A 25,479-nucleotide genomic window follows, 5' to 3' on the forward strand; every position below is an offset into this window, starting at 1 on the left:
CGCCATTTCTGTTCCAAACCAACCGGTGCCTCCATTTTTATTCCAAACCAACCGGAGCCTCCATTTTTATTCCAAACCAACCGGTGCCTCCATTTCTATTCCCATCCCACTGGTGCCTCCATTTCTATTTCCATCCCACCGGTGCCTCCATTTCTGCTCCCATCCCACCGGTGCCTCCATTCCTATTGCCATCCCACCAGGGCCTTCATTTCCGTTCCAATCTCAGCGCTACCACCGTTTTCATGCCCATCCCAATAGTTTCTCCGGTCCCATTCCCATCACAGTGTTTCCCCTATCTCCACTCAAACTGTGGATTGTATGGAGTGCTGAGTCTATTATCTGATCCTAATGATGCAATTTCCCATCAACAATACTAGTAGCTTTCAATAACCTGCTTCAAATACACCTTGAAACACTGGAATGATTCAAGAAATGTTGCATTTATAACCCAGAGCCTACGACCTAGAGTGCCCTTTTCCACATGGTTGCTGCTTTCATCAATGATCCCTGTCCATCGGTACTAAGGCCATCAGCATAGGCTGCCCAGGACCCGAGAGAGCCATATTCACAACAAGGCATCTGGCTTCTTCCTCCATGAACATGATTTTGCATCCTTTTTTTACTCCACCCAGACAGTCGAGCAGAAATGTGCTCTCCGTGGAGATGCAGGGTTCTTTGCTTGCATTGGTTTTTCGCACACAAACTGCAGTCCGTTAGCTTGTTTCCTCCTACATGAGTGCACACATGCACTCAGACATGCCACACACAGCATCTAATACACTTGCATTTTTCCTCTCCATTACAAAGGATATATCGTTGCCCGATATTCAGACATTCAATTTTATCATATCAACTACCCAGTCAATCTCCTCTTCGTTTCAGGACATAGGCTTACCTGCAAAACCTCTTCTCAGTGATTTGCGTCAACTCTCTATTGTGCTACTGTTGCGGTGTACTATTCCAACCCAGACCATCTGCTCCTGCCATAGAGAACCTCTCAGGAACTCTTACTACAAATGCCCTGTACTTTCTTAAAATGTGCAAATCATTTCCACTGGGATCCCCAATGAAGCTGCAACCTTCAGATCTTAGCCCTCCTCTTTGACACGCTCTCATATTGCCTCATTTTTGTGCCTTAATCCCACGCTCCTCTCAAGACTTAAAGATCAGACGTACAACCAGTCTGGTCTAAGGAAAACAAGCAGCTGCTGTCAGAGGAGCCCCATGCATGGTCAACGGTGTTAGGGTTAGAAAATCTTTTTATTTCTGCAAACTTCTCCTCATGTCTCAGCGCTTTCCTGAACTCCCCACTGCCAGACTCAGAAAGCATTACAAAAGCATAGAAAGGGGACTCTGCACTCAAGCCTTCCTTCTGCTTATCAACTTGCATATGACACAGCATTCACAAGAACGAAAGGGCAGGCGATAGTGCCGAATGTAACAACTGTTCCCTTTGATTTTCCTCCAGAGTTGAGGAGTGCAGGAATTTCAGCAGAGTGTAACTCAGAAGAAAGAGCACGTGACAGCGGCTTTGAATTAACTTACAAAGCCCATAAGCAGTGTTGTAGAGCCAGATATTCGCACACATGTACTGGGAAGGAGACTTATCTCAGGACAATCATTACTGCAAGCATTGAACGTGCCATACTGCAAGACAAACTGCTGTTCTTCCTGACTCTTCTTTGCACTAGAGAAATAGGTGTGATCTAGCATCGGTCAAATCGAGTGGTCAGTTGGCAAGGTCAGCATTTAAGAGGAGCCACAATGACTTGTTTGATCACCTACATAATTAGTCACTAAAGTGGCAACTCCTTGCAAAAGTACAGGTCAATTCCAATACCCGATGGACACTGGCCATCTGAAGACCACGACTGCCATAGAAGGATTCTAAGCCTCCCTCGGGCCATCTTCAGACAAAGCAAACCGTGTTTTGTCACCCACTTCAAGCTAACAAAAACTGCAGATTGGTGAGAAGGACCCTGATGCCGCTAGTCACAGTGACGACGGATGTAGCAGGGTTCAGTTTAAATGTGTTGGTATCCCCCTTTTTGTACCTGTCCCGGAAGACGTAGATACACCCGTTACAGCTTGCAATTTTCCAGAGCGAGGGCACAGAGCTCCAGGCCTCGGGGAGGCATAGGCGGGTGAAGCTGTCTAGCAAGGGGTTGTAACACACCACACAGTCGCCCTCAGCAACTATGAATACCAGGTCCTTATGAACAGCAGCATGCATACGTCCTGCAAAGGGCAGCAGATAGGGCTTCACGTGACACTTCTCAGTGCTGGTGTCAAAACACTGGATGAGGCGGGAGGGCTTGGTGAAGAAGTCCAGGTCATTCTCCTCCCCGCCCATAAGGTAGATCGTTCCGTTGAGATTCACGCCTGCAGCACCCGAGATTGCCACCTCCAGCTGGCTGGTTTCAGTCCAGAGGTTATCTTTCACATTGTAGTAGATGACGGCGCTGGACAGAGTGTCTTGCAGCGTCTTGCCACCCAGTGAGTAGATGGTATCCCTTCCAGCCACAGAAACAAGAGTGTGTTGCAGGCGGTCTCGGGGAAGTGGAGCACACCGCTCCCAGTCCATAGTTTCCATGTTGCATTTCCACATGCGCCGGGGGATGGAGCCGCCCACCACATACAGGTCGGCGCCATGCTTACACGCCGCTGTGATCTGGTGGCACAAGCTATTCTGCCCGCTTACACTGATGGAGTCGTCCGGAGCACAATGTAGTGAGACAGCAATCGAGTGTGTGCGGGACTCCTCCTTCCCAATCAGGTATATGTGGACGTTTTCACCAATCTCCTGCACACACAAAAAGAAAAGAGAGGTTTAGGTGACACACATGTCCGAGATAAGGGCTGCGCACCCCTTAAACATCCACACACAAGAAGAAAAGAGAGGTTTAGGTGACACACATGTCCGAGATAAGGGCTGCGCACCCCTTAAACATCCACACACAAGAAGAAAAGAGAGGTTTAGGTGACACACATGTCCGAGATAAGGGCTGCGCACCCCTTAAACATCCACACACAAAAAGAAAAGAGAGGCTTAGGTGACACACATGTCCGAGATAAGGGCTGCGCACCCCTTAAACATCCACACACAAGAAGAAAAGAGAGGTTTAGGTGACACACATGTCCGAGATAAGGGCTGCGCACCCCTTAAACATCCACACACAAGAAGAAAAGAGAGGTTTAGGTGACACACATGTCCGAGATAAGGGCTGCGCACCCCTTAAACATCCACACACAAGAAGAAAAGAGAGGTTTAGGTGACACACATGTCCGAGATAAGGGCTGCGCACCCCTTAAACATCCACACACAAAAAGAAAAGAGAGGCTTAGGTGACACACATGTCCGAGATAAGGGCTGCGCACCCCTTAAACATCCACACACAAGAAGAAAAGAGAGGTTTAGGTGACACACATGTCCGAGATAAGGGCTGCGCACCCCTTAAACATCCACACACAAGAAGAAAAGAGAGGTTTAGGTGACACACATGTCCGAGATAAGGGCTGCGCACCCCTTAAACATCCACACACAAGAAGAAAAGAGAGGTTTAGGTGACACACATGTCCGAGATAAGGGCTGCGCACCCCTTAAACATCCACACACAAGAAGAAAAGAGAGGTTTAGGTGACACACATGTCCGAGATAAGGGCTGCGCACCCCTTAAACATCCACACACAAGAAGAAAAGAGAGGTTTAGGTGACACACATGTCCGAGATAAGGGCTGCGCACCCCTTAAACATCCACACACAAGAAGAAAAGAGAGGTTTAGGTGACACACATGTCCGAGATAAGGGCTGCGCACCCCTTAAACATCCACACACAAGAAGAAAAGAGAGGTTTAGGTGACACACATGTCCGAGATAAGGGCTGCGCACCCCTTAAACATCCACACACAAGAAGAAAAGAGAGGTTTAGGTGACACACATGTCCGAGATAAGGGCTGCGCACCCCTTAAACATCCACACACAAGAAGAAAAGAGAGGTTTAGGTGACACACATGTCCGAGATAAGGGCTGCGCACCCCTTAAACATCCACACACAAAAAGAAAAGAGAGGCTTAGGTGACACACATGTCCGAGATAAGGGCTGCGCACCCCTTAAACATCCACACACAAGAAGAAAAGAGAGGTTTAGGTGACACACATGTCCGAGATAAGGGCTGCGCACCCCTTAAACATCCACACACAAGAAGAAAAGAGAGGTTTAGGTGACACACATGTCCGAGATAAGGGCTGCGCACCCCTTAAACATCCACACACAAGAAGAAAAGAGAGGTTTAGGTGACACACATGTCCGAGATAAGGGCTGCGCACCCCTTAAACATCCACACACAAGAAGAAAAGAGAGGTTTAGGTGACACACATGTCCGAGATAAGGGCTGCGCACCCCTTAAACATCCACACACAAGAAGAAAAGAGAGGTTTAGGTGACACACATGTCCGAGATAAGGGCTGCGCACCCCTTAAACATCCACACACAAGAAGAAAAGAGAGGCTTAGGTGACACACATGTCCGAGATAAGGGCTGCGCACCCCTTCTACATCATCATCATCATCACATTACAAACAATTCTTTTTATCAAGGCCCTAGCCACCAGACCCATGTATGGCGCTGAAGCTGGCTCAGTCCTCTGTGAGATAAAGACACCAGTCTGCATTAGGGGAGCTCCTCACTACTATAGAGGGGAATAAACTGGGTCCAAAATGACAGATTGTGGTGCACCCAGATACTCCCAACAACGGACACATTGTCCTGGGAAGTGAAGCTCTAGTTAGGGGCCGGTCCTGACCGCACCAAGTACATTTCCCTTGAGTGTAAGTACAGGTATAACAACCTATCACTCAGAGCAGGGACAATGGCAGGTGACGTCCTTTACTAATCTCCACTGAGCTTGCCAGAGGAGCTTTAGTACGTGTCAGAGGCACGTGCTTTTAGGAGGGTTCCCCTTACCCTCATTAAAGCACACTCGAGAAATATGGAGCATTATTTTATAAAACTTTATTTAGAGCCAATCTAATGCATAGCATATGGAAAACTATTACAGCAGATATTAAGATAAATGCAACGATTATGAATGGATAAAGATTAAATATTACGCACACAAACACAATATTACTCATATGAATTTTCTTTGGATAAGATCTTGCCTAGTAATAAGTAGCACTGAAAAGGACATGTATATTGTTGACGAGCCAAGATGTCCTCAAGCTGAATGGCAACAGGCTCCCCGGGAGTTGGTATGCTCCTCTCTGCCCAACGGGACTAAAAACGCTTCTTTTATACGGATTCTCAAAACCACTGTGAGATAGAAAGTGTTGTAATTTGTGATGTAACATGAGAGTCTCTATACACCGGTATTTATTTACTATCAAAACTCACAATGAATACAAAATATATTGTCAAACAATTATAATCACAATATAGAGAAACAAGCAACAGTCCTATCCTGGACGCCCTTTAGGCCCCAAAGATTGCTAGACATGTGCACATGACGGCACCAGAACACACAATACAAAGTACATAACTGTGGGTCACGCGGTTCGTAATCCGAAGAAAAGACCTGGTCTCACCCGTCCACAACACAGTGAATTCACATCACATGTGCCACATCTCTGCTATCACGAAACCCATCTGAATGTGTGCACCTCCATGCCACCAGCATTAAAACACCTTCGAACCCTGGAATCCTCCCTCTGCAATCACAAGAAACCCCTTGGAGTGTGTACTCCCCCATGCCACCCCCATCAAAACACCTCCGAACCCTGGGCTCCCCCCCTCTGAATGCCTACACCTCCATGCTACCAGCATAAAAACACTGCTGAACCCAAGAATCCTTCCTCTGCGGATGCCGTGGAGGAGGTACAGAGGGCCGGGAGTGGAAGAATAGAGGCACGCCTGCTCTATCCACGAATATGAGGACACCGAGTCTCTGTTTATGGCACTTCCCAAAAACTTAATTACCAGAATTTAATGTTATCCTTCCTCCTCTGATGCACAGTGTTTTTCAGCAACATGTACACAGCGCCAGGATGCCCGTAGGGTTGCAGAGCGCTCTACAAATACTATAAATAAATAAATAAAATATGGCAACCAATGTATTCGAGCTTTGTTCATAAAAAAATTTTGTTTTAAAAAGAATCCTTCCTCTGCAACCACAAGAAATCCACCAGAATGCATAATCCCCCATACCACCAGCATGAAACACGCCCCTGAATGCTGACACCCTCCCCCCCTCGCATCACGATAAATTCTTCTGAACTCTGACCTGAGCTCTGAAACCAAAAGCAATGATAAGAATCCCTCCATCTCGCCTTCTCCTCTCTCATGTGAATAAACCACAGAGATGCACTCCTCAAATCAGATCAGTATTTCTATAATGCCAGCAGCTATAACAGAACCTCTAGGCACTGCACCCATGCGAGTTAATCAAATAAATGTGCCTTCAGCTTCTTCTAAAATGGAAGATGAAGGATCCGACACATTTACTATGGAAGAAAGTCCCACAGTGAACTGCAGGGAGTGGAAAAGATGATGGGGCAGCTCTGGAGGGAAAACAAAAAAGGTGTCCCTGCTACCACAAGGATTGCACAGGAACGGACCAATCAAAACACAGCCTCTGAAACTAGGGGTGTTCCCATAACACAAAGGTGACTGATACCCTGTCCTCCTTATTGGAAGAGGCTGGCTCAGTATATACTAGAGAAGATCTAGTGTGCACAGAGTCCAGTGGAACCCCAAAGGTAGGCAGAGGCTGACGTAGATAGAACCTAACACTCTTTGTGGTAGCGTGGTCGAGCAGTCAGGCTCATCAGAGGACAGTGTTAGGCCAATGGTTTCTAGAAAAAGTTATTTTGTTTCTAGAATTAAGATTTACTTAGTACAGGTAATTGAAACTCCTAATACAATGGGACTTTTGGAAATACAGTGAACATTGGTTTGGTAGGAACATTCAGATTACTTTTTCAGGGCAGAAAGCAATTTGTAAAGTGTTAAAACATGCTTCCAATTACTTGTTGATTACTCTCAGATGACTGTTCTAGTTTGATACGAAACACACTCCTAACACAGGTTACACCACACAGGACATTTGTAAGCAGAGTAACTCTTCTGCAAGCAATAGGTTACAAGACAGTTCAACACTTAGAAGAATTTTCTGAGAAAACCAACTATACAATCCAATGGAGGGAAACAGAGTTAAGTTACAGGCGAGTAAAACGGTTTTGGAATTTTTAAAACCAAGGTTCCCCAAAGCTCAGATTGGCACTCAAGGAGCACAACCAGTGGCACTAGGGCATCAGGTTGCCAATGTTAGTCAACGGGGCTAGGGAGCACTTTGGTTGCGGACTGCTAACGGGCAGGCCACTCAGTCTGAGGAGCCAAGCTCTGAGGATTAAGGTCGGGGCAAAGGGGGTCCCAGGTTGGCACCAAGTCCACACCACCAGAGGCGCAGGGTGCTCAGGAGCCCAATACTTTCCAATTAAGGAAATCGGTCACGTAAAAAATGATGCTTGGAGCCAGAAGATCAGATGAGGGGAACCAACGAGTGGAAGATGAAGAGATGCTGAACATTAGGACACCGTCAGGCGGGCACCTCAGGACTCAGGAGCTGCGGGTGCAGGGGGTCCTTTTGTGGTGGATTTTTCTCAGTTTCCGGTCATAGGTGCGGGCACCCTTCAGGATGAGGCAGCAGGCATCAAAGAGAAGGTCAAGATCGCTGGGGACCTCACAGGAGTGTTGGGCCACCCGGAATCAGGGCGTGGGCATTGTGTGCTAAGTGGTGAGGAATCGCGGATCCGGCTGGACCTGGAGTCCTGGCTTGAGTTGGTGTTGGACAAATCCAGTGTCCACGTGAGATAGGAGTTCTTTTGAAAGGCAGGGTAGGTCTCCGGGGTTCTTGGAGGTTGCGGCCTGCAGGACATGCCAAGTTCAGCTCACAGAGGTTCAGAGAAGGAGACAAGAGAGTAGGGCTGGGGCCCAGGCAGTTCTCGTTATCCTCCTCTTCTGCAGCACGCCTCTTCGGTCCTTTTTCTTCTGATCATGTCGATTCTGAAGAGGCAGGGTTTAGGGGTGCCCCTAAATACTAGATATAGGGGCGTTATAGGGGTGTGCAGGTTGAGACCAAAGAATCCCTTCCCTGGGGTGTTTACACCCTCTAGTAAGCCACCCTCCAGTGGGAGGGGGGCATCAGCCTCCTCATGATTGGAGGGGTCCTCCCATCTTCAAGATGGTGGGGACTGAGATATAGGCTTTAACTCGCCTCCCTCACCTGAGGGGTGGTTTTGGCAAAGGTGGGCACACCTCCCTTCCTGGCTAGGTTTTACCGCCGGACCTCACGCCCAAAATGGGGGTCAAAACTGGTGGGAGCCAGTTGCTGATAGCAGCAAAAGGCTAGGGGTAGTTAACATAGGAGGAAGGCCTTTGAAGTCCCTCTTAGAGGACCTTGCCCATCTTGGGGTAGGGGGGTGTGAAAAATTACGCCTCTGCACAGAGGTCCAGAAATCGGTCTGGTGGTCGTAGATGGTGGGGAACCAGTCAGAAACCACACCAGAGTTGGCCATTTTTCATGGGGCATCTTTAAGATGTCCTCTGTGTGCATTTTCTTTTGTCAAAGATGTGTTTATTGACTTTCTAAACACAGAGAAAAAAAAAGTGCGAAACTCCCGCACATCATCCCACGCAGGGGGTAGCATGGAATCCGCCCATTCGCTTCCCGTTACGCCAGCCAGAGTTCCCTTAACCAGACCCGCAATATACAGAATAACGCTTCAATAGGCACAGTGTCTGACATGGACGGGAGCTCCTAATGATCTGAGAGGTAAGAGGGGGATCAACGACAGTCAGAGCAGGTGCCTCCATAGCAGGTCGGCGGAGACCTATGTGCCCCAGATAGGAACTAATAGCCGCCAACATACGATAGATCACACGGCGGGCATCTACTTGCAAGTTCCCTGGTGGGCCAGGTCATGGAAGAGGTAATATGTGGGATGCACATGAATACCATCAAAACACAACCTCCCCCTCCCCCCTCAGCCTACCCCCTCCTCAGTGGTGGTAGCTACTTCAGAGGATACGAAACAAGGTACGTGGTGATGGGGGTTCAAAGTTGAAATAGGTGAAGGGATCTAACACTAGCAGGGCACACTGCAGATGGCAAACCCTTGAAGAGAAACATGACCAGTGGGCCCCAACGGAATTCAAAGTTCTTAAAATCATCCAAGAAGATGTCTTCCATCCTCTCCAAACTCAATAGCTTCCAAAGCCGCGATTGCCAGAGGGAGATGGCTGGTGCCTCCCTCTGTTTCCACGCCGTATCAAGGGTGAGCTGGGCCGCCCGATGCAGAGTCACATAATCTTCTTGTCCGCCCTAGTCTGATGTTCGAGACTAGGATCACGGAGACCCAGTAGGGTAGTGGCCATCGAGGTAGGAATGGGGTATCCCAGCATCTCCTTGATTTGGGCAAGAATTTCCTCCCAGTATGGACGAATGATAGGGCAGTCCCACCAGATGTGCTGAAAGTCCCCTAGCAGCCCGCACCCCCTTCAGCATCTATCAGAAGTGTTAGTAAATATCTGTCGCAGTTTGGCTGGGTGAAGATACCAATCCATCATAGTTTTCATGTGTGCTTCCCTAAGTTCCACATAGTTGTTAAACTTGGCTATGTCTGACCATAAGTGTGACCACTCCGCTTCAGATATGTCCCGTTGAAGGACTCCCTCCCACATGGACATGTATCGAGGTCTAGGTGAGATCGCAGTCTAAAGTAGGAACCCATAGATGAAGGTGATAACACTATTCATGGAGGAGGTTGTGGTCAAAAAGGCATCAAATTTCGTGAGGGGGCGTGTGGCTGCATCTCTTACTGGAGGAGACATTGCCCAGTGGAGTTACTGAGCGTGGTGGTAGCGTTCGTTCTCCTGAAGCCCATAGTCCCTCTTACAGTTGTCGAAGGTGAGTGGGTCAAAATTGTGGAATAGGTGTGTTAGTGCCAGACATCCCCCTTCCTTCCAGGCATCAAAGGGGCCCTCCAACGATGCCGGGGGAAAAGCGGGATTAAAGTGTAGGGGCGTAAAGGGGAGGGAAATGTAGTCCACCTATCGTCCTTGGAGACAGAGTCCCAAACCTTCAGAGTGGTACAAGTGGGGGTACTGATGTAAACGTTTTTGGGCTTCCACACTAGGTCCCAGATCGTCCCCCCGCCACGCTCCGGTCCATGTGCAGCCAATGTTTTTCTAACTCTCGGTGCGACCATTCTACTAGCACTCGAAGTTGCGCCGCTTTATAGTACAGATGTATATCAGGTAGCCCCACCCCCTGTCTTTCTTTGGTCTGCGAAGGAGAAGCTCGCTCGACCCCCCCTGCCAGATAAAGAGATAAAGCGTAGCATCAAGGATTTCATTCGCCGGAAGAATTCTCTGTCAAGTTCAATGGGCAGGGCCTGGAACAGGTATAAAAGTTTGGGGAGAAGGGACATTTTAATCGCATGAATCCTCCCCAGCTATGATATGAACATTGGCTTCCAGCGGTTCAAGTCGGCCTGTATTTTGGTCAATAAGGGGGGGGAAGTTGGCAGAGTAGAGTTTCCCCAGTGTAGGAGTCAGGTGGCTCCCCAGATATAGAATAGCGGAACTGGTCCAAGGAAGGGTTGTCAGCGTCGTGAGACGGAGGACTTCACATTGGGGGAGCGTGAGGTTAAGTGTGTAGGACTTATCGTAATTGACCTTAAATCCCGCCACTGATTCAAAGCGCTTCAGTTCCGCCTGCACATCGGGCCGGATCAGAGAGGGAGAGAAGGACATCATTCGCGAAAAGGGTGATCTTGTGCGACTCCCGAGTAAGGTAGGCCATGGATGTCGGCGTTAGCCCTCACCGCCAGTGTCAGAGGTTCTATGTTTAAGGCAAAGAGTAGAGGCGAAAGGGGACATCACTGTCTAGTGCCCCGTGAGTGTTCGAAGAAGGAGGACGTATGCCCATTCACCGATACTGTGGACCTGGGGAAGAGGTAATTTGCCAAACTCATTGTCAGAAATTTAGAGGAGAAACCAAAGGCGGCCAATGCTGTGAATTAAAAAACCCCAGTCCACCCTGTCAAACGCCTTCTCAGCGTCCAGCCCCACCAGTACCGCCAGGATTTTGAACCTATTGGCCTTTTCAATCAGATGTATCACCCGTCTCGTGTTGTCGTGGGTCTGTCGTCCCTTGATGAACCCCGATTGGTCCGGATGAATGAGTGCCGGCATTAGGTCATTAAGCCGTTGTGCAATGATGGAGGAATAAAGTCTTGCATCTAGGTTTAGGAGAGCTGCACAACACATGGAGATGAATACTCTGGCACACTGCACAACAAGACGAGATGCATACTGTGGCACACTGCATAACACTTGGAGATGCATTCTGTGGCACACTGCACAACAAGACGAGATGCATAGTGTGGCACACTGCATAACACTTGGAGATGCATTCTGTGGCACACTGCACAACAAGACGAGATGCATAGTGTGGCACACTGCATAACACTTGGAGATGCATTCTGTGGCACACTGCACAACAAGACGAGATGCATAGTGTGGCACACTGCATAACACTTGGAGATGCATTCTGTGGCATACTGCACAACAAGATGAGATGCATACTGTGGCACACTGCATAACACTTGGAGATGCATACTGTGGCTAACTGCACAAGAAGAAATGCATACTGTAGCACACTGCACAACACGAGGAGATGCACACTGTGGCACACAACACATGGAGATGCACACTGTGGCACACTGCATAACAAGAGGAGATGCATTCTATGCATTCTATGGCACACAGCACAACACACAGAGATGCATACTGTGGCATACTGCACAACAAGAGGAGATGCATTCTATGGCACACTGCACAACACACAGAGATGCATTCTGAGGCACACTACACAACACACGGAGATGCATACTGTCGCACACTGCATAACACATGGAGATGCATACTGTGTCACACTGCACAACACAAAGATGCATTCTGTGGCACACTGCACAACAAACGGAGATGCATTCTGAGGCACACTGCACAACACACGGAGATGCATACTGTCGCACACTGCATAACACATGGAGATGCATTCTGTGGCACACTGCACAACACACGGAGATGCATTCTGAGGCACACTGCACAACACACGGAGATGCATACTGTCGCACACTCCACAACACATGGAGATGCATACTGTGTCACACTGCACAACACAAAGATGCATTCTGTGGCACACTGCACAACAAACGGAGATGCATTCTGAGGCACACTGCACAACACACGGAGATGCATACTGTCGCACACTGCATAACACATGGAGATGCATTCTGTGGCACACTGCACAACACACGGAGATGCATTCTGAGGCACACTGCACAACACACGGAGATGCATACTGTCGCACACTGCATAACACATGGAGATGCATACTGTGTCACACTGCACAACACAAAGATGCATTCTGTGGCACACTGCACAACAAACGGAGATGCATACTGTCGCACACTCCACAACACATGGAGATGCATACTGTGGCACTCTACACAACAAGAGGAGATGCAAGCTCACTAGCTTTATCGTAACTAAAGAAAACTAAATTAATTATGACCTCAAAGTTATCAAGAAACAATGTGCAGACCTTACTGCCTGCTGAATGAATGACTTCTATGTGTTTCTCTCGTAGTCTCGGATAGTCATTTAATATCTTCCTCTACCTGTTTCCTCAGTCCATCAGTCTGTACACGTCAACCTGTCGGTCTGTTTCAATTAGTTTAAGTTGCTTTCCATCAGCCCCCCTCAATCATCCAATCTCCTTACTTTGGAAATTCAGTCTACGTCGGATCACCTCAGTCAGTCAATCTACCCGTTTAATCTGTATGTCTGCGTCAGTCGGTCTCCATCAGTCCATATGAGTCAGGGTCTCGGTCGGATGGCTTTGGTCAGTCATGCTCTCTGCCCTGCTGCCACCATCAGTCTCCATCAGTTAGCCTTAATCTTAGTCACTCAATCTCCCCCGATCCGCTTTTAGTTTCCCGGTTTATGTGTGTTAGCAAGTCATTCTCTGGCAGGCAGACAGGCAAGTCTGTCTGTTGGTTGCTCTCTGTCACTCAGTAAGGCACTCCCCAACAGTCTTTCTGTCGAACTCAGTAAGTCAAACTCAAATGGGCATATTTACTCCAACTGCCTGCCTGGGTAAGTGAACCTGTTCTTACACGGAGCTGTCATTACCTTAAGGCTAGACGTCAGTGTCTCGTACACTCAGTGTGTCCAGTTGCTTGCCTTGGTGAGTGAGTCGATTCTTGCACAGTCGGTCATTACATTAACGCTACTCGTCAGAGGACACTCAATGTGTGCATCTGTCAGCCTTGGTGAGGGAGACAGTTCTTGCATGAAGCTGGTCATTACCTTAAGGCTAGACGTCAGAGTCTCGGAGAAGCGATCCCGCTCTTCCTTGTTGAAGCTAATCCACGATTCAATGGCAGCGTTTGGATTCTGAGAGCATGGCACTCCATCTGTAAGAGAAAATGTAATTCAAAGATGGACATTTTATTACAGGTGGATTCAGGTCATAGTACGAGGAGCTGTGTCATCCCCTCGTCCAATTCAGCGGTGAAGGCACCTCAACCCCCTTATCTTACCTGAGGGGCAGACTATGCGTGTCAACCTATCCAACACGTGAACCAGTGGCATAAAAACGTTATCAGAGCTTCCCTGGTGCTAGGAAATCCATTGTTCTGCATAACACCCTATTTAAACTGGTAGTGGGCAGTTAATCTACAATTTAGGGTACGGATTAGAGAAGAGATCTCTCCCACGGAGGAGCCACTCAGTATTTCCTTTGGGTTTTAAGAGTGATTTTGATATAAGTTGGCTTCACTATACTTAATATAAAAGGAGCCTCCTTCCACAACTAAACTACCCTGCAGGTCTCCACCCATATCTTCTCTGGAGTACAAAGTTGTTTCCAGGGAAGAACTGGACTGTATTTCACATCAGCATATGAGCCTGCAGAGTGTGCGAGTGGCCCATGTCACCTCTGCCACATTTTCAACAATCCCTTTTTAACACTACTCCTTGCTTATTGCAGAAGAGTTGGGAACAGACCAATAGGAACATGTTATTAGGTCTTGCAGGAATGGGAACTAAATGGAGAAGCTTCTACATTCTTGCTTCGTACTGCAGTAAATGGGCAATATTCAGGACGTCGTTTTCACTATCCATATATTTTTGTTATTCACCTTGCTTTACATTTGATGCTTCTCCGAATTCATGTTCCAGGTTTTCCTGAATGTTTATTTTCACCAATTTCTTTTTGTATTTTGTAGAGTTGAGGTGTTATTGCTAGAGGAAGAACGAAGACGCAGGAGATACCAGAGGAATCTGAGAAACAGAGCGGAGGGGACGAGAAAGGAAAATGTTTGCCCCAAGTAGAAACATGAGATGTGTAGATTTTTTTTTAACATTTAGGGCTTAGTTCCCAAACTGCACTTTGTAGTAAGTTTTGTAGTTCTACGAAAAATACTACAAAATCTGAAGTTTGCCTACACTTCTATGGGTTGAGTTCTCAGCCCCGACTGCGGAGTCTCCGCACATGGAAGTATAGAGTTTAGTAGTAGATGTGGTAGGAAAAGGGTCAAACTTACTACCCAAGTACTAAAGGGGATGAGATTAGTGAGGAGTTGAGTGGTTAGGGACGGGTTTAGGAAGGGACGTCGCCCATCCACACACCAGTAAGCCAACTGCATTACTCTGGGGACGGCGACAAGCAAGTTACCCTTTTGTAGTAAGTTTTCACTCAGTTTGAAAATACCAAAATTTGTACATTCACTACCAACTGTAAACTTACTAAAAAGTGTAGCTAACCCTTGTGAAGGCAGAAAGGAAAGAAAGGCATTAAAAAAAAAAGGTGATCGGGTGAGACAGGATGAGCGCTGTGACATTTAAAAAGAAGATAAATGCAGATGTTGAAGGTGGATTCAAAGGGATTTAAAAAACATGCTGGGAAATCAAGGAAAGAGGCGATATAGTGAAGTCGAGAGAAGGCGAGTATAAGGATGTGTCTGGGTCTCCTAAAGATGATTAGGGAGCAGAACTGGAGAATGTTTTTTAGCTGGTGTCTGTTAGTGTGAGAGACTATAGAGAAATGAAAGGAGATGAGATTTTACCTGCCTTGAATCCTCATGAAGAGAGGCAGGGCTGGGAGAATAGTGGTTAAAATGACAGAGGTTTGCTATAGGCGTATAAAGCCAGAAAAAAAGAGGATTCCATATTTTTAAGCATGGAGATGCAGGGAGAAGGAGGATACAGAGGTTAGCAGCAGATCCCCTGTAGGAGACAGTCTTAGCAAGAGCAGGGGAGAAGAAAAGAAAAGACTGCAACATTTGAGAGTCGTGGAAGAGACAAAATGGCTGAAAGAGGACAGGATAGTAGATAGAGCAGTGAGGCAGGGGAAACAAAACAGTCAAGGACCCGGGGCTGAGCGTATTGTTATTGTTATTGTTATGGGTGTCTTGTATAGCGCTCGGCTACTCAAAGGAGTGTCCCGGCGCTTTCTGACCCATAGCTGAAACAGAAAGGTGAAAGGATAAGAAGCAGACCTATCATTGACTGTAGAGCCAAGTTTTCAAACCTTTTCTAAAGCCAGCAGGTTTGGAGTACAACGGAGTGCCAGGGGGAGGGTGTTCCACAGCTTGGGAGCGAGATGTTTGAAAGAACGTCCCCCTATCCTAGCTTTCCTGATAATAGGAACAGTTGCCAGACCAAGAGATTCTGATCTGAAGGATCTTGTGGGCTTATAAAAGGTAAGACGTTTCTGGATGTACTTAGCCCCAACAGCATGGAGTGCCTTGTGAGCCAGTGAAAGTGCCTTGAAAATAATCCGTTTCTGACAGGAAGCCAGTGAAGGGAAAGTAACAGATCTGAGGCTCTAGCATGGCGGGGAAGGCCAAAAATGGCCCTCGCAGCCGAGTTTTGGACCACTTGAAGTTTTTTGCAATAGGTAGTCCGGAAGACCCAAATATAAAACATTAGAGTAATCGAGCCTGGAACAGATTAAGGCCTGAACCGTCGCCTTCCTATGGACCAGAGGAAGCAGAGGGAGGAACTTGCGCAACATTTTCAGGAGACCGAAACAGGTTCCAGTAAGGCCTATGATCTGGGACTTCAATGATAAATTATTATCAATTTTAACCCCAAGGTTCTTAGCAACCGAGGAGGAAGATGAGGGAGGAAACATATTCACAGGCCACCAATCCTGCTATGGCGGGTCTGCCTGACACCCGAAGAAAAGCACCTCTGATTTGTCAGGGTTGCACTTGTGGCTGTTTCGCTGAAACCAGTCGAAAACAGCCCCAAGGCAGCCGCGGATGCTCTCTCCGTCGAACTCAGCACCCTTTCTACAGGTGAAGAGAAGCTGGGTGTCATCAGCGTATGATATGATCTGGGCTCCAAAAGACTCTGCCAGCACCGCCAAGGGAGTCATAAAGATGTTAAAAAGGGTCGGGCTAAGCACCGACCCTTGAGGAACTCCGACCTCCAAAGGCGGTACTTCGGCAGAGTACGGGGGGGGGGCCCAGACCGCCTGTCGACGACCCGCTAGATAAGATCTAAGCCAGCTCAACACCGTCCCTCTCAGACCGATCTCAAAGAGTCTGCTGAGGAGACCCTCATGAGGGACGGTGTCGAAGGCTGCCGACAGATCTAACATCACCAGCATAGCTCTTCTACCTGAGTCAAGTACTTCCTTGATGGCTTCATTTACCTCCAAGAGAGCGGTCTCAGCGCTCAGATTAGAGCGAAAGCCTGACTGGGTGGAGTGAAGCAAACCATGACTTTCAAGAAAAGTGGAGAGCACAGAGTGGACATGCTTTTCCACAATCTTTGCCAAACCCGGTAGAAGAGATATTGGCCTATAATTTGCATGATTCTCAGGATCAAGGCCAGGCTTTTTAGGAAGTGGAACAACCATTGCCTGTTTCCAGGCCAGAGGGACAGTGCCACACGCCAGCGATAGATTGAGAACAGGATTGATCAGAGGGTTCAAAATCTTCGCGGTACTGGCCAGAAGGGTAGCAGGACAAGGGTCCAGAGGGGAGCCTGACTTGATCTTGAGAAGGAGATCCAGAGAGGTGGAAGCAGACATAGTTGGAAACTCCGAGAGAACAGGACTGGACTCGATAGATAACGTTGATGGGTTACTAAGATTGGAAACTGTGCTAAGGCCAGAGGAGGGAAAGGAGTCTTGGATCTGTTTAATTTTTGTTGTAAAGAAGTTTGCCAGTGAGGTGACCCATGGCTCAGAAAACTCGTGATGAACTGCGCTAGTCTTGGGGGAGACAAACTCCTTGGCAATAGTGAAAATTTCCCTACAAGAGTTGGACGCTGACTCAATTCTGGTGGAAAAATAACTCTTTTTTGCAGCTAGAATATCAGCATGATATAGCTTAATAGAGGCCTTGTAAGCGACCTTGGCTTCCGCATCATATTGCTTACACCAAAGCCTCTCGGCTAACTTACAGTTGCGTCGGGATAGTGCCAAAGACTCCGAAAACCATGGCGCCGAACTCCGCTTGGTAGATGAACGGGGCGTGGAGAGTGGAGCAATTTCATCTAGCCGCTCAATCAGCCATATCTGTAGCGTGTCAAGGTCGCTATCTAAATCACCTGATAGAATGCAGGGGTGTTCCAGGCAGGCTTGGGCTAAACTTTCAGGAGTGACCCGGTGGTATGGCCTACTGGGGTGCCTAAGATGATTAGAGTTTACACAAGATGATTTGCTCGTATCCTGAATTTGGAAACAGATCAAAAAATGGTCCGACCAAAGAACAGGGACGGGACAGGTCATGACGAGAGGAATGGTAGAGAACACTTGATCAAGAGTGTGGCCCTTGTCGTGGGTCGCGCCCGACAGATAGGGAGAAATCACCGTTCATCTCAGCGTCCATATGTATATTGAAATCCCCTAGCACTATGCAGTGTTCGGTCTTAAGGCAAAGTGTTGTAATTACTGCCTGTAACTCATCAAAAAAGGGACCCCGCAGGCCAGGAGGTCTGTAAATCAAGAGCCCTGAAAAAAGATTGATGGGGGGACATAACAAAAGAAAAAACAAGGGATTCACAGCCTGAAAGGGGCGTCGATGGTACGACCACACAGGTGGCAGATCTTTGGACCACAATTGCAACCCCTCCACCCCTACCTTTAGATCTGTCCTGTCTATAGAGTACATAATCCGGCAGGATAGCTGTAGCAATATCCGGATTGGAGGACTCACTTAGCCAAGTTTCAGTGAGCATTAAGCATAATGGTTAGGTCTCGGCGTCAACGCGCGGAAGCGCGTCTCCGCCGGAGATCTTTTGTAAGCGACTGTGCTTCCCAGGAGACAGTCCCGGCCGCGCGCATCCTTCCAGGCGATTTGTAACTGGAACGCGCGCTGTGGCCAGGCGCTGTCTCCTGGGAAGCGCAAGCACCACACACGCATGCGCATACACACACACACAAGCGCCCACGCACATACATACAGACACCCACCCCCCCTCCGCAGACATACACACACGCGCGCGTGCACACACACACGAGTACACCCCCCCCCCCTCTCCCCCGCCGTCGCACACATGCATACACACACAACGAGGGAACCGAGCCCCCCCCCCAGCCCTTTGTAACTTACCAGATCAATTCTGAGGGACTCCGCTCTCCTTCTGGCGTCGCGACTCGCAAGACGCTTTCACTCCGCCTTCTCTCCGCCTTCTCTTCCGGTTACGTACGCAGCCCCGCCCCCGTCACAGGCGACTTTGCCTGACTTCCCGTCCTACCTGCGCTCACTGAGTTCGGGATCTCCTGCCTCGCCTGCTTGTTTTAAATACCTACATTTATTCCAAGTGGCAGTTTTTCGATTCCAGTGGCACAGCAGCACTTTGCTCACCTTGTAACCAGCATACCGAGCCCACCCCTCGCAGCACCCGCTTCGCGGGTGCCGCTTCGACGCAGGCAGCGGACACCGACCCAGCAGGGCATCTCTTGTGGCGGTAAGGCGGCTGTGGGCGCGAGGCGACAGCGGGGCTGCGAGCGTGCAGGGACTTCATTTCCCAGAAGTCCCTGCTAGACCGACGGAGAGCTTCCGGTCCGCTCTCCCTGCTGGCCCGCCCCCCCAACGAGGTGCTTAAGAGGTGCTTCAAACCTCGAACGTGTGGGACATTTATTCCAAGTGGCAGTTTTTCGATTCCAGTGGCACAGCAGCACTTTGCTCACCTTGTAACCAGCATACCGAGCCCACCCCTCGCAGCACCCGCTTCGCGGGTGCCGCTTCGACGCAGGCAGCGGACACCGACCCAGCAGGGCATCTCTTGTGGCGGTAAGGCGGCTGTGGGCGCGAGGCGACAGCGGGGCTGCGAGCGTGCAGGGACTTCATTTCCCAGAAGTCCCTGCTAGACCGACGGAGAGCTTCCGGTCCGCTCTCCCTGCTGGCCCGCCCCCGCCCCCCAACGAGGTGCTTAAGAGGTGCTTCAAACCTCCAACGTGTGGGACATTTATTCCAAGTGGCAGTTTTTCGATTCCAGTGGCACAGCAGCACTTTGCTCACCTTGTAACCAGCATACCGAGCCCACCCCTCGCAGCACCCGCTTCACGGGTGCCGCTTCGACGCAGGCAGCGGACACCGACCCAGCAGGGCATCTCTTGTGGCGGTAAGGCGGCTGTGGGCGCGAGGCGACAGCGGGGCTGCGAGCGTGCAGGGACTTCATTTCCCAGAAGTCCCTGCTAGACCGACGGAGAGCTTCCGGTCCGCTCTCCCTGCTGGCCCGCCCCCCACGCCCCCTATATTACCACTTCCGCCTCCCGCAGCGCGGGACGCAGCCCGGGCGAAGACGGGGCAAAGACAGGGCCGTTCTAGGCCGTTAGAGACCGTTCAAGACCGGACCGGGCCATTCCTCTTGGTTTTAATTTCTGTGTTTCATTAGCCGGCCTTCCTGCACTATTCATATATTTATTGTAACATCCCTTCCACACAATGTCCTCACGCGAAACTAGGAGTAAGGCTACTAAGACCTCCAAAAAAGCCACAGGCACCTTAGATGATTTTATCACCAGGACCAGCCTCTCTATTGATAATGAAATAACCAAACTTCAGCACAAAGTATCAATAGAACTTGAGTGTGCCAGGAAGCTCTCAACTGAACTTGCACTCAGAAAAAAATCTTCTCTAGGCAGCATTGCAACCTCCAAAACTCCTGAACGCATTACTGGCCCAAAACCAATTATAACCTTGGCCGAGGTTTATTCAACAGTAGAGGAAACAACCCCTCCTATTAATCATGAACCCCCTGGGCCTTCCGTTAGAGCCGAATTTGAAAGTCTATCACCGCTGAATCTTTCAAAGGAGAGTGCTGAGGATATTGCAAATGGGGCGTCCTGTCAGCTACCAGTTGAGACAGAGTCTAATAAAAGCAAGTCACCTACCTGTCAGCTACCAGCTGAGACAGAGTCTAATAAAAGCAAGTCACCCGCCAAGGCACCATCAAAGCATAAAAGAAAGCGCAAACACCTAACCGCTTTCGCTAGGAAAAAAGCAAAAGTAGCACTTAGCCACAATATCACGGGGGGAACACCAAGTATGCCTACTGTAACAACTGATAACACTGTACACGATGTAGCGCCAGTAACTGTAGAAAATACTAATGCCAACATAGATGAACAAATCTCTATCGTCATGTCTGATCATTCAGTCAGTGAGGGGCAAAGAGTCTCGTCTGATATGGCAGAACAAGATGGTGGAAGGGAAGCATTTTTAAAATTAGTGTGGGAGACGCTTAAGAGACTACTTAAACCACTAGAAATCAGGCTAACTGCCATTGAGAACCAGCTACTTGAAGTTGAGAAAAGTGTCATCACCCTGTCAAGTTTAAGCCTTAACTGTACTGAAGTGCCTAGAGCCACTCAGCAAGCTCCAGTCCCCGCCCCGGTCTTAACAATAAATACAAATCCATCGAATGTGCAGCAAAAAAAGGAGGGGATAGCAAGAAATACAAATGTTAAACAACCAACTAGCACTAAAGAAAAACCTAATCCAATACCCTCAACTTCTACAGCTGTAAATATTACTAGTAAACCTTCACAGAAAAATCAGGTACATAGTAACACTTCTCAATTGCCAATTCTTCCCTCTACCCACTCTTCCAACCAGAGTGTATTAGTCCCAAATAAACCCCAATTCAATCCGCCTGCATATCCTTACATTACTCCTGCAAGTAATCAATCCTTGCCTGATAAATCTTTTATAAATACCACCCATAAGTCAAACCATCAGTCTAGCCACATGTATAGCAATTTTAGAGGAGGGTATATAGATCTGCCACCAGACGCTAGTCCATTTGTAGCTGTTCTCGCAGGGGTGCCAGAATTGGATAGCCAATATGAAGAAAACTTCCAATCTTTAAAAAACAAAGTGATTTTTTGGCTAAACAAATATAAACCCATTCCTAACCAGATGAAAAGTAAGATCCTTATGGTTAGGAGGGTACCATGGGTAGGGCCAACGGCCAAATCAACCACGGGTGACTGTATTGTCATATCCTTTGAAGAACCCCAAAGTGCTGAACAAATCTGCAATTGGAAATCGTACGGTGCGAATCCTCCCATTGAAGCTAGACCCCTATCATTCTTTTACCCTCCACCTAGACCCATTCATCATGTCCCCAAGTGGAACCCTGCCAACCAGTATTATGGCAGTGCTCCCAATTTGGTTAGACATGGTGATTATAATATGTGGTCTGGCATCCCCACCTTCAATAGATTCAGTTGCCTAGATGCTGTCGATTGACTTGGCACTATGCCTGACTGTATCTCTGAGTTATATGACACCTTCTGTAGCATGGACAAAGGTAATCCCAATCTTAAAAATGTCCTACAATTGCATGATGATGATCAGATCACTAAGGATAGGATGCATAGGACCATCTCAAATCCCCAGAAAATGGAATTATCTTATAAACCCAGAAATGTATGCTATAGTATAGCTAAGAATGGTGCGGATGGGGGACTTAATACTGTAGTGAGAGAAAGAGCCAGGGATGCAGAGAAAGATTTGCCAAACCTACAGCTAGGCAGCGTATCTAAACAGTGTGTAGCCAATCCTTCCCCTGACACTCAGAGCCTATCACCTCGCTTACTTATTCTATCGTGGAACATCGCAGGTGTTTGCAAGAACCTAAAAGACCCTGACTGGGCAGACTATATTGACACCTGTGACATTTGTCTGCTACAAGAAACCTGGGCTACAGAAGTTCCACACCGGGTAGGATATAAAACTTATGGTATCGAGGCAGTCCATTCCGACAGAGGAAGACCATCAGGGGGCCTAATAATTTGGCTAAAAATCATCTTGGTCATGCAGGTTGATCTTGTTGATACAGGCTCTCCTGATATTCTGGCCCTAAGGGTCACTCCACCCTGTGGAAACGAATGTTACATCGTCAATGTTTACAACAGACCGATCGGCCACTCCAAGGTTTCACCAACACTTGAAGCCCTGGATCTCCTCTTGAAAAACGTAGTTGGAGACACCCCGGTTATCTTGGGAGGAGACCTAAATTGTAATTTCGAACCTGTCCCGGGCATCTCTGATGTGTTTGAAGATGAGGACCAAGCGTATAACATTCCCCAGCTTGAAACCACAAAATCTGTTAAATACTCTACATTGGCCAGCCAACTATTAAGACTCACCGCAGATCACGGCCTTAGAGCAGGCAATGGCCGTCTCCCGTCGGACTTGCAAAAACAACCAACCTTCTCTAAAGCTAAAAGCAATCTAGACTTTGTACTTGTTTCTCTTAGCATCTGGCACTTTTTGATTGATCTGAAAGTAATAAGTAGGGGGGAAAGCGATCACTATCCTTTGGAACTTTACATCAACATGAATATGGTTAGTGACACCATCACAACATCAACTGAGAATACCCATGTAAGCATGTGCGAGGACGTCCACACAAACAACAACAGACGTGCAGTAAGATGGCCACGTGTTTTGGCGGATGGTAAGGCCTTAGCGTTGGTGTACTCTCTTTTTGAGCAAACGTTTGCACATATAGTTGACCATGCCTTCTTACCTGAACACTTTGATCATTTCGTTGATCTACACAAAGCCTTCTTTTCAGAACTAAAAACGTATCTATCAAAAATGACGAGAAAGAAGCAACAAAACATAAGAGTGGCCAATCACGGAAAGTTATGGTATGACCACTCGTGCAGGATTGCTAAAAGAAACTTATTGCTTGCCATTAAAAATAAGGCAAAAGAAGAAGTTAAACTTGCAAGGGTGGAATACAAACGTATACTAAAAACATCCAAAAAACTATGGGAGGAATCAATTTGGGCTGAAATGCTAGCTGCTGCAAAAATTAATGATAACGTTGGCTTCTGGAGGCTGGTGGCTAATGGGGGGCATGCTGGGAGAGCTGTGAAAGATGTATTCCTGGATGAGATGACCTGGGTAACTCACTTTACAAATCTCTATAAACAATACGATGGTGACAGCAAAGGGAGCTTATGGCCCCCCCCCCTTATTGAACCCCTCAACTTTACATTGGATGAGACAGTAAGGGCGATCAACGAACTTAAAAACACTAAAGCCCCTGGCCCGGATAAAATACCGGGGGATCTTTACAAACACGAAGTTGACGTCTGGGCCCCTTATGTGAACCGCCTGTTTAATGTCTTATCCTCAAACTGCAACTTTCCAGATAGTTGGCGTGCAGCGGAGGTTGTGTTAATATTTAAAAAGGGGGATAGACTGATACCCTCCAACTACAGACCTATTAGTCTGATGGACACGCTCCAAAAATTATATGCTAAACACTTGCTATTCAGGATTAACGACTGGCTGGAAGATTCGAACATAATTTCCAAATTCCAAGCTGGTTTTAGGCGACCAGCACTATAGACCAAATTTTTCGATTTTGTTGTTTGATTTGGAAGTATGTGCACGTTAAAAAAAGGTCACCTGTATGTAGCCTTCGTTGACCTGAGGGCTGCATTCGATCTTGTCCCACGCAGTCTACTTTGGAAAACTTTAAGAGAATCAGGTCTACCGGGATGCCTCCTAGCCCAAATAGTCGAGCTGCATGCTGACAACTTTGCAAACATCAGGTGGGGCCCTAATGGCGAGTTGACACGCAATATTCCTATTGAACGCGGGGTTCGCCAGGGATGTGTCCTGGCCCCTACCTTGTTCTCTCTGTTTATTAATGATGTCCCCGAATATTTGAATGCTTGTGTTAATGATTCGCCGCAGCTCAATGGTGTAAGGGTGCCTGCGTTGCTCTTCGCAGATGACACAATACTTATATCTCAAACAAAAAAGGGCCTCCAGGCACTCCTTAACTCCTTCAGCTGCTACTGCTTGACAAAGGGCTTGGCAATTAATGCGGACAAAACAAAATGCATGTCATTAAATCCCAGTATGCCAGATAGAGGGCTCCTGACCTTGAATAGCCAAAAATTAGGTATTGTGGAAAACTTTTCCTATTTGGGTGTTGTACTCGATTCCAAACTAAGTTGGAAAGCCCAAATCGAGAAAAGTAAGATATCATATGCCCAAAATGTCAAACCAATTTTATGCAAAATGAATACTAGCACAAGCAAAAGTATAACCCCGGTTTTAGAACTTTTTAAATTTAAAATACAATCTGCTGTGCTATATGGAGCAGAGATATGGGGCCCATGGGCAAAGAATAGTTTTCAAAATCTGGACAATAAATTCATGCGTGCTTCTGTAAGGGTTCCTAATAGTACGCCTCTTTTACCTCTCCAACTTGACCTGAACTTTAGGAGAACAGACCATCTAGCTATCCTAAGACCATTAATATTCTGGGTTAGGCTTTGGACCACCCCGGAGCTGATAGAATACAGAAATGGTCTGCATGAACTGATGACTCTTGATTCCTTTAATTCCATCCAATGGCTAGTGCATATTAAAAAATGGTTTACACTCCTGGGCTTATATTCAATGTGGGAGACCCCCGACAAAATGTCCACCTCTTCCAAACTAATAGTTAAGCGAGCCTTTTGGACCCACATGAGTGGAAAATTAGTGGATGGAAGTAGTGTTGGTTCCCCAGTCCAGGTTTTTCTGTCATTTAAGGATGAGTTCCGTTTTGAATCATTCCTGGACGAGATAGAGCCACCCATTGCAAAAACCCTTTACTTAAAGTTCAGATACGGGATACTTATGCTGAATTACAATACCGAAAGATGGGCACAAAAAAGACTGGGAGAATCGAATGTTAAAACGGGGTGCTGCCCTATGTGTTCCAATGTCTGTTCTGAGAATGAGGTTCACATGTTTTTTGTTTGTAGCGCATACATGAATGCTAGAAAGAAATGGCTAAAACCAATGTGTAACCTCTTGGGAACTAGGTCCTGCTCATTAGCCTTTAGGATCATGAAAAGTAATTCAACCCA

The 25,479-nt window shown here is 47.6% G+C and overlaps 1 protein-coding gene across 1 annotated transcript in view; it reads right to left on the reverse strand.

The window, feature by feature from the left end:
* Positions 1–1,244: 1,244 nt before the first annotated feature.
* The window catches only part of KBTBD4 (kelch repeat and BTB domain containing 4), a 118,082-nt gene continuing 93,847 nt past the window's right edge, over positions 1,245–25,479 (reverse strand). The window contains exons 3-4 of the mRNA XM_086959743.1: positions 13,434–13,540; positions 1,245–2,803 (exon numbers count right to left, since the gene is read on the reverse strand). Of these exons, the coding sequence (XP_086815869.1) occupies positions 1,943–2,803; positions 13,434–13,540 (968 nt within the window). The 3' untranslated portion in view covers positions 1,245–1,942. The remainder of the gene's footprint in view (positions 2,804–13,433; positions 13,541–25,479) is intronic.

The sequence above is a fragment of the Lissotriton vulgaris genome, chromosome 2_2 (genome assembly GCF_964263255.1).
Source record: "Lissotriton vulgaris chromosome 2_2, aLisVul1.2, whole genome shotgun sequence".
In the NCBI taxonomy this organism is placed as follows: Eukaryota; Metazoa; Chordata; class Amphibia; order Caudata; family Salamandridae; genus Lissotriton; species Lissotriton vulgaris.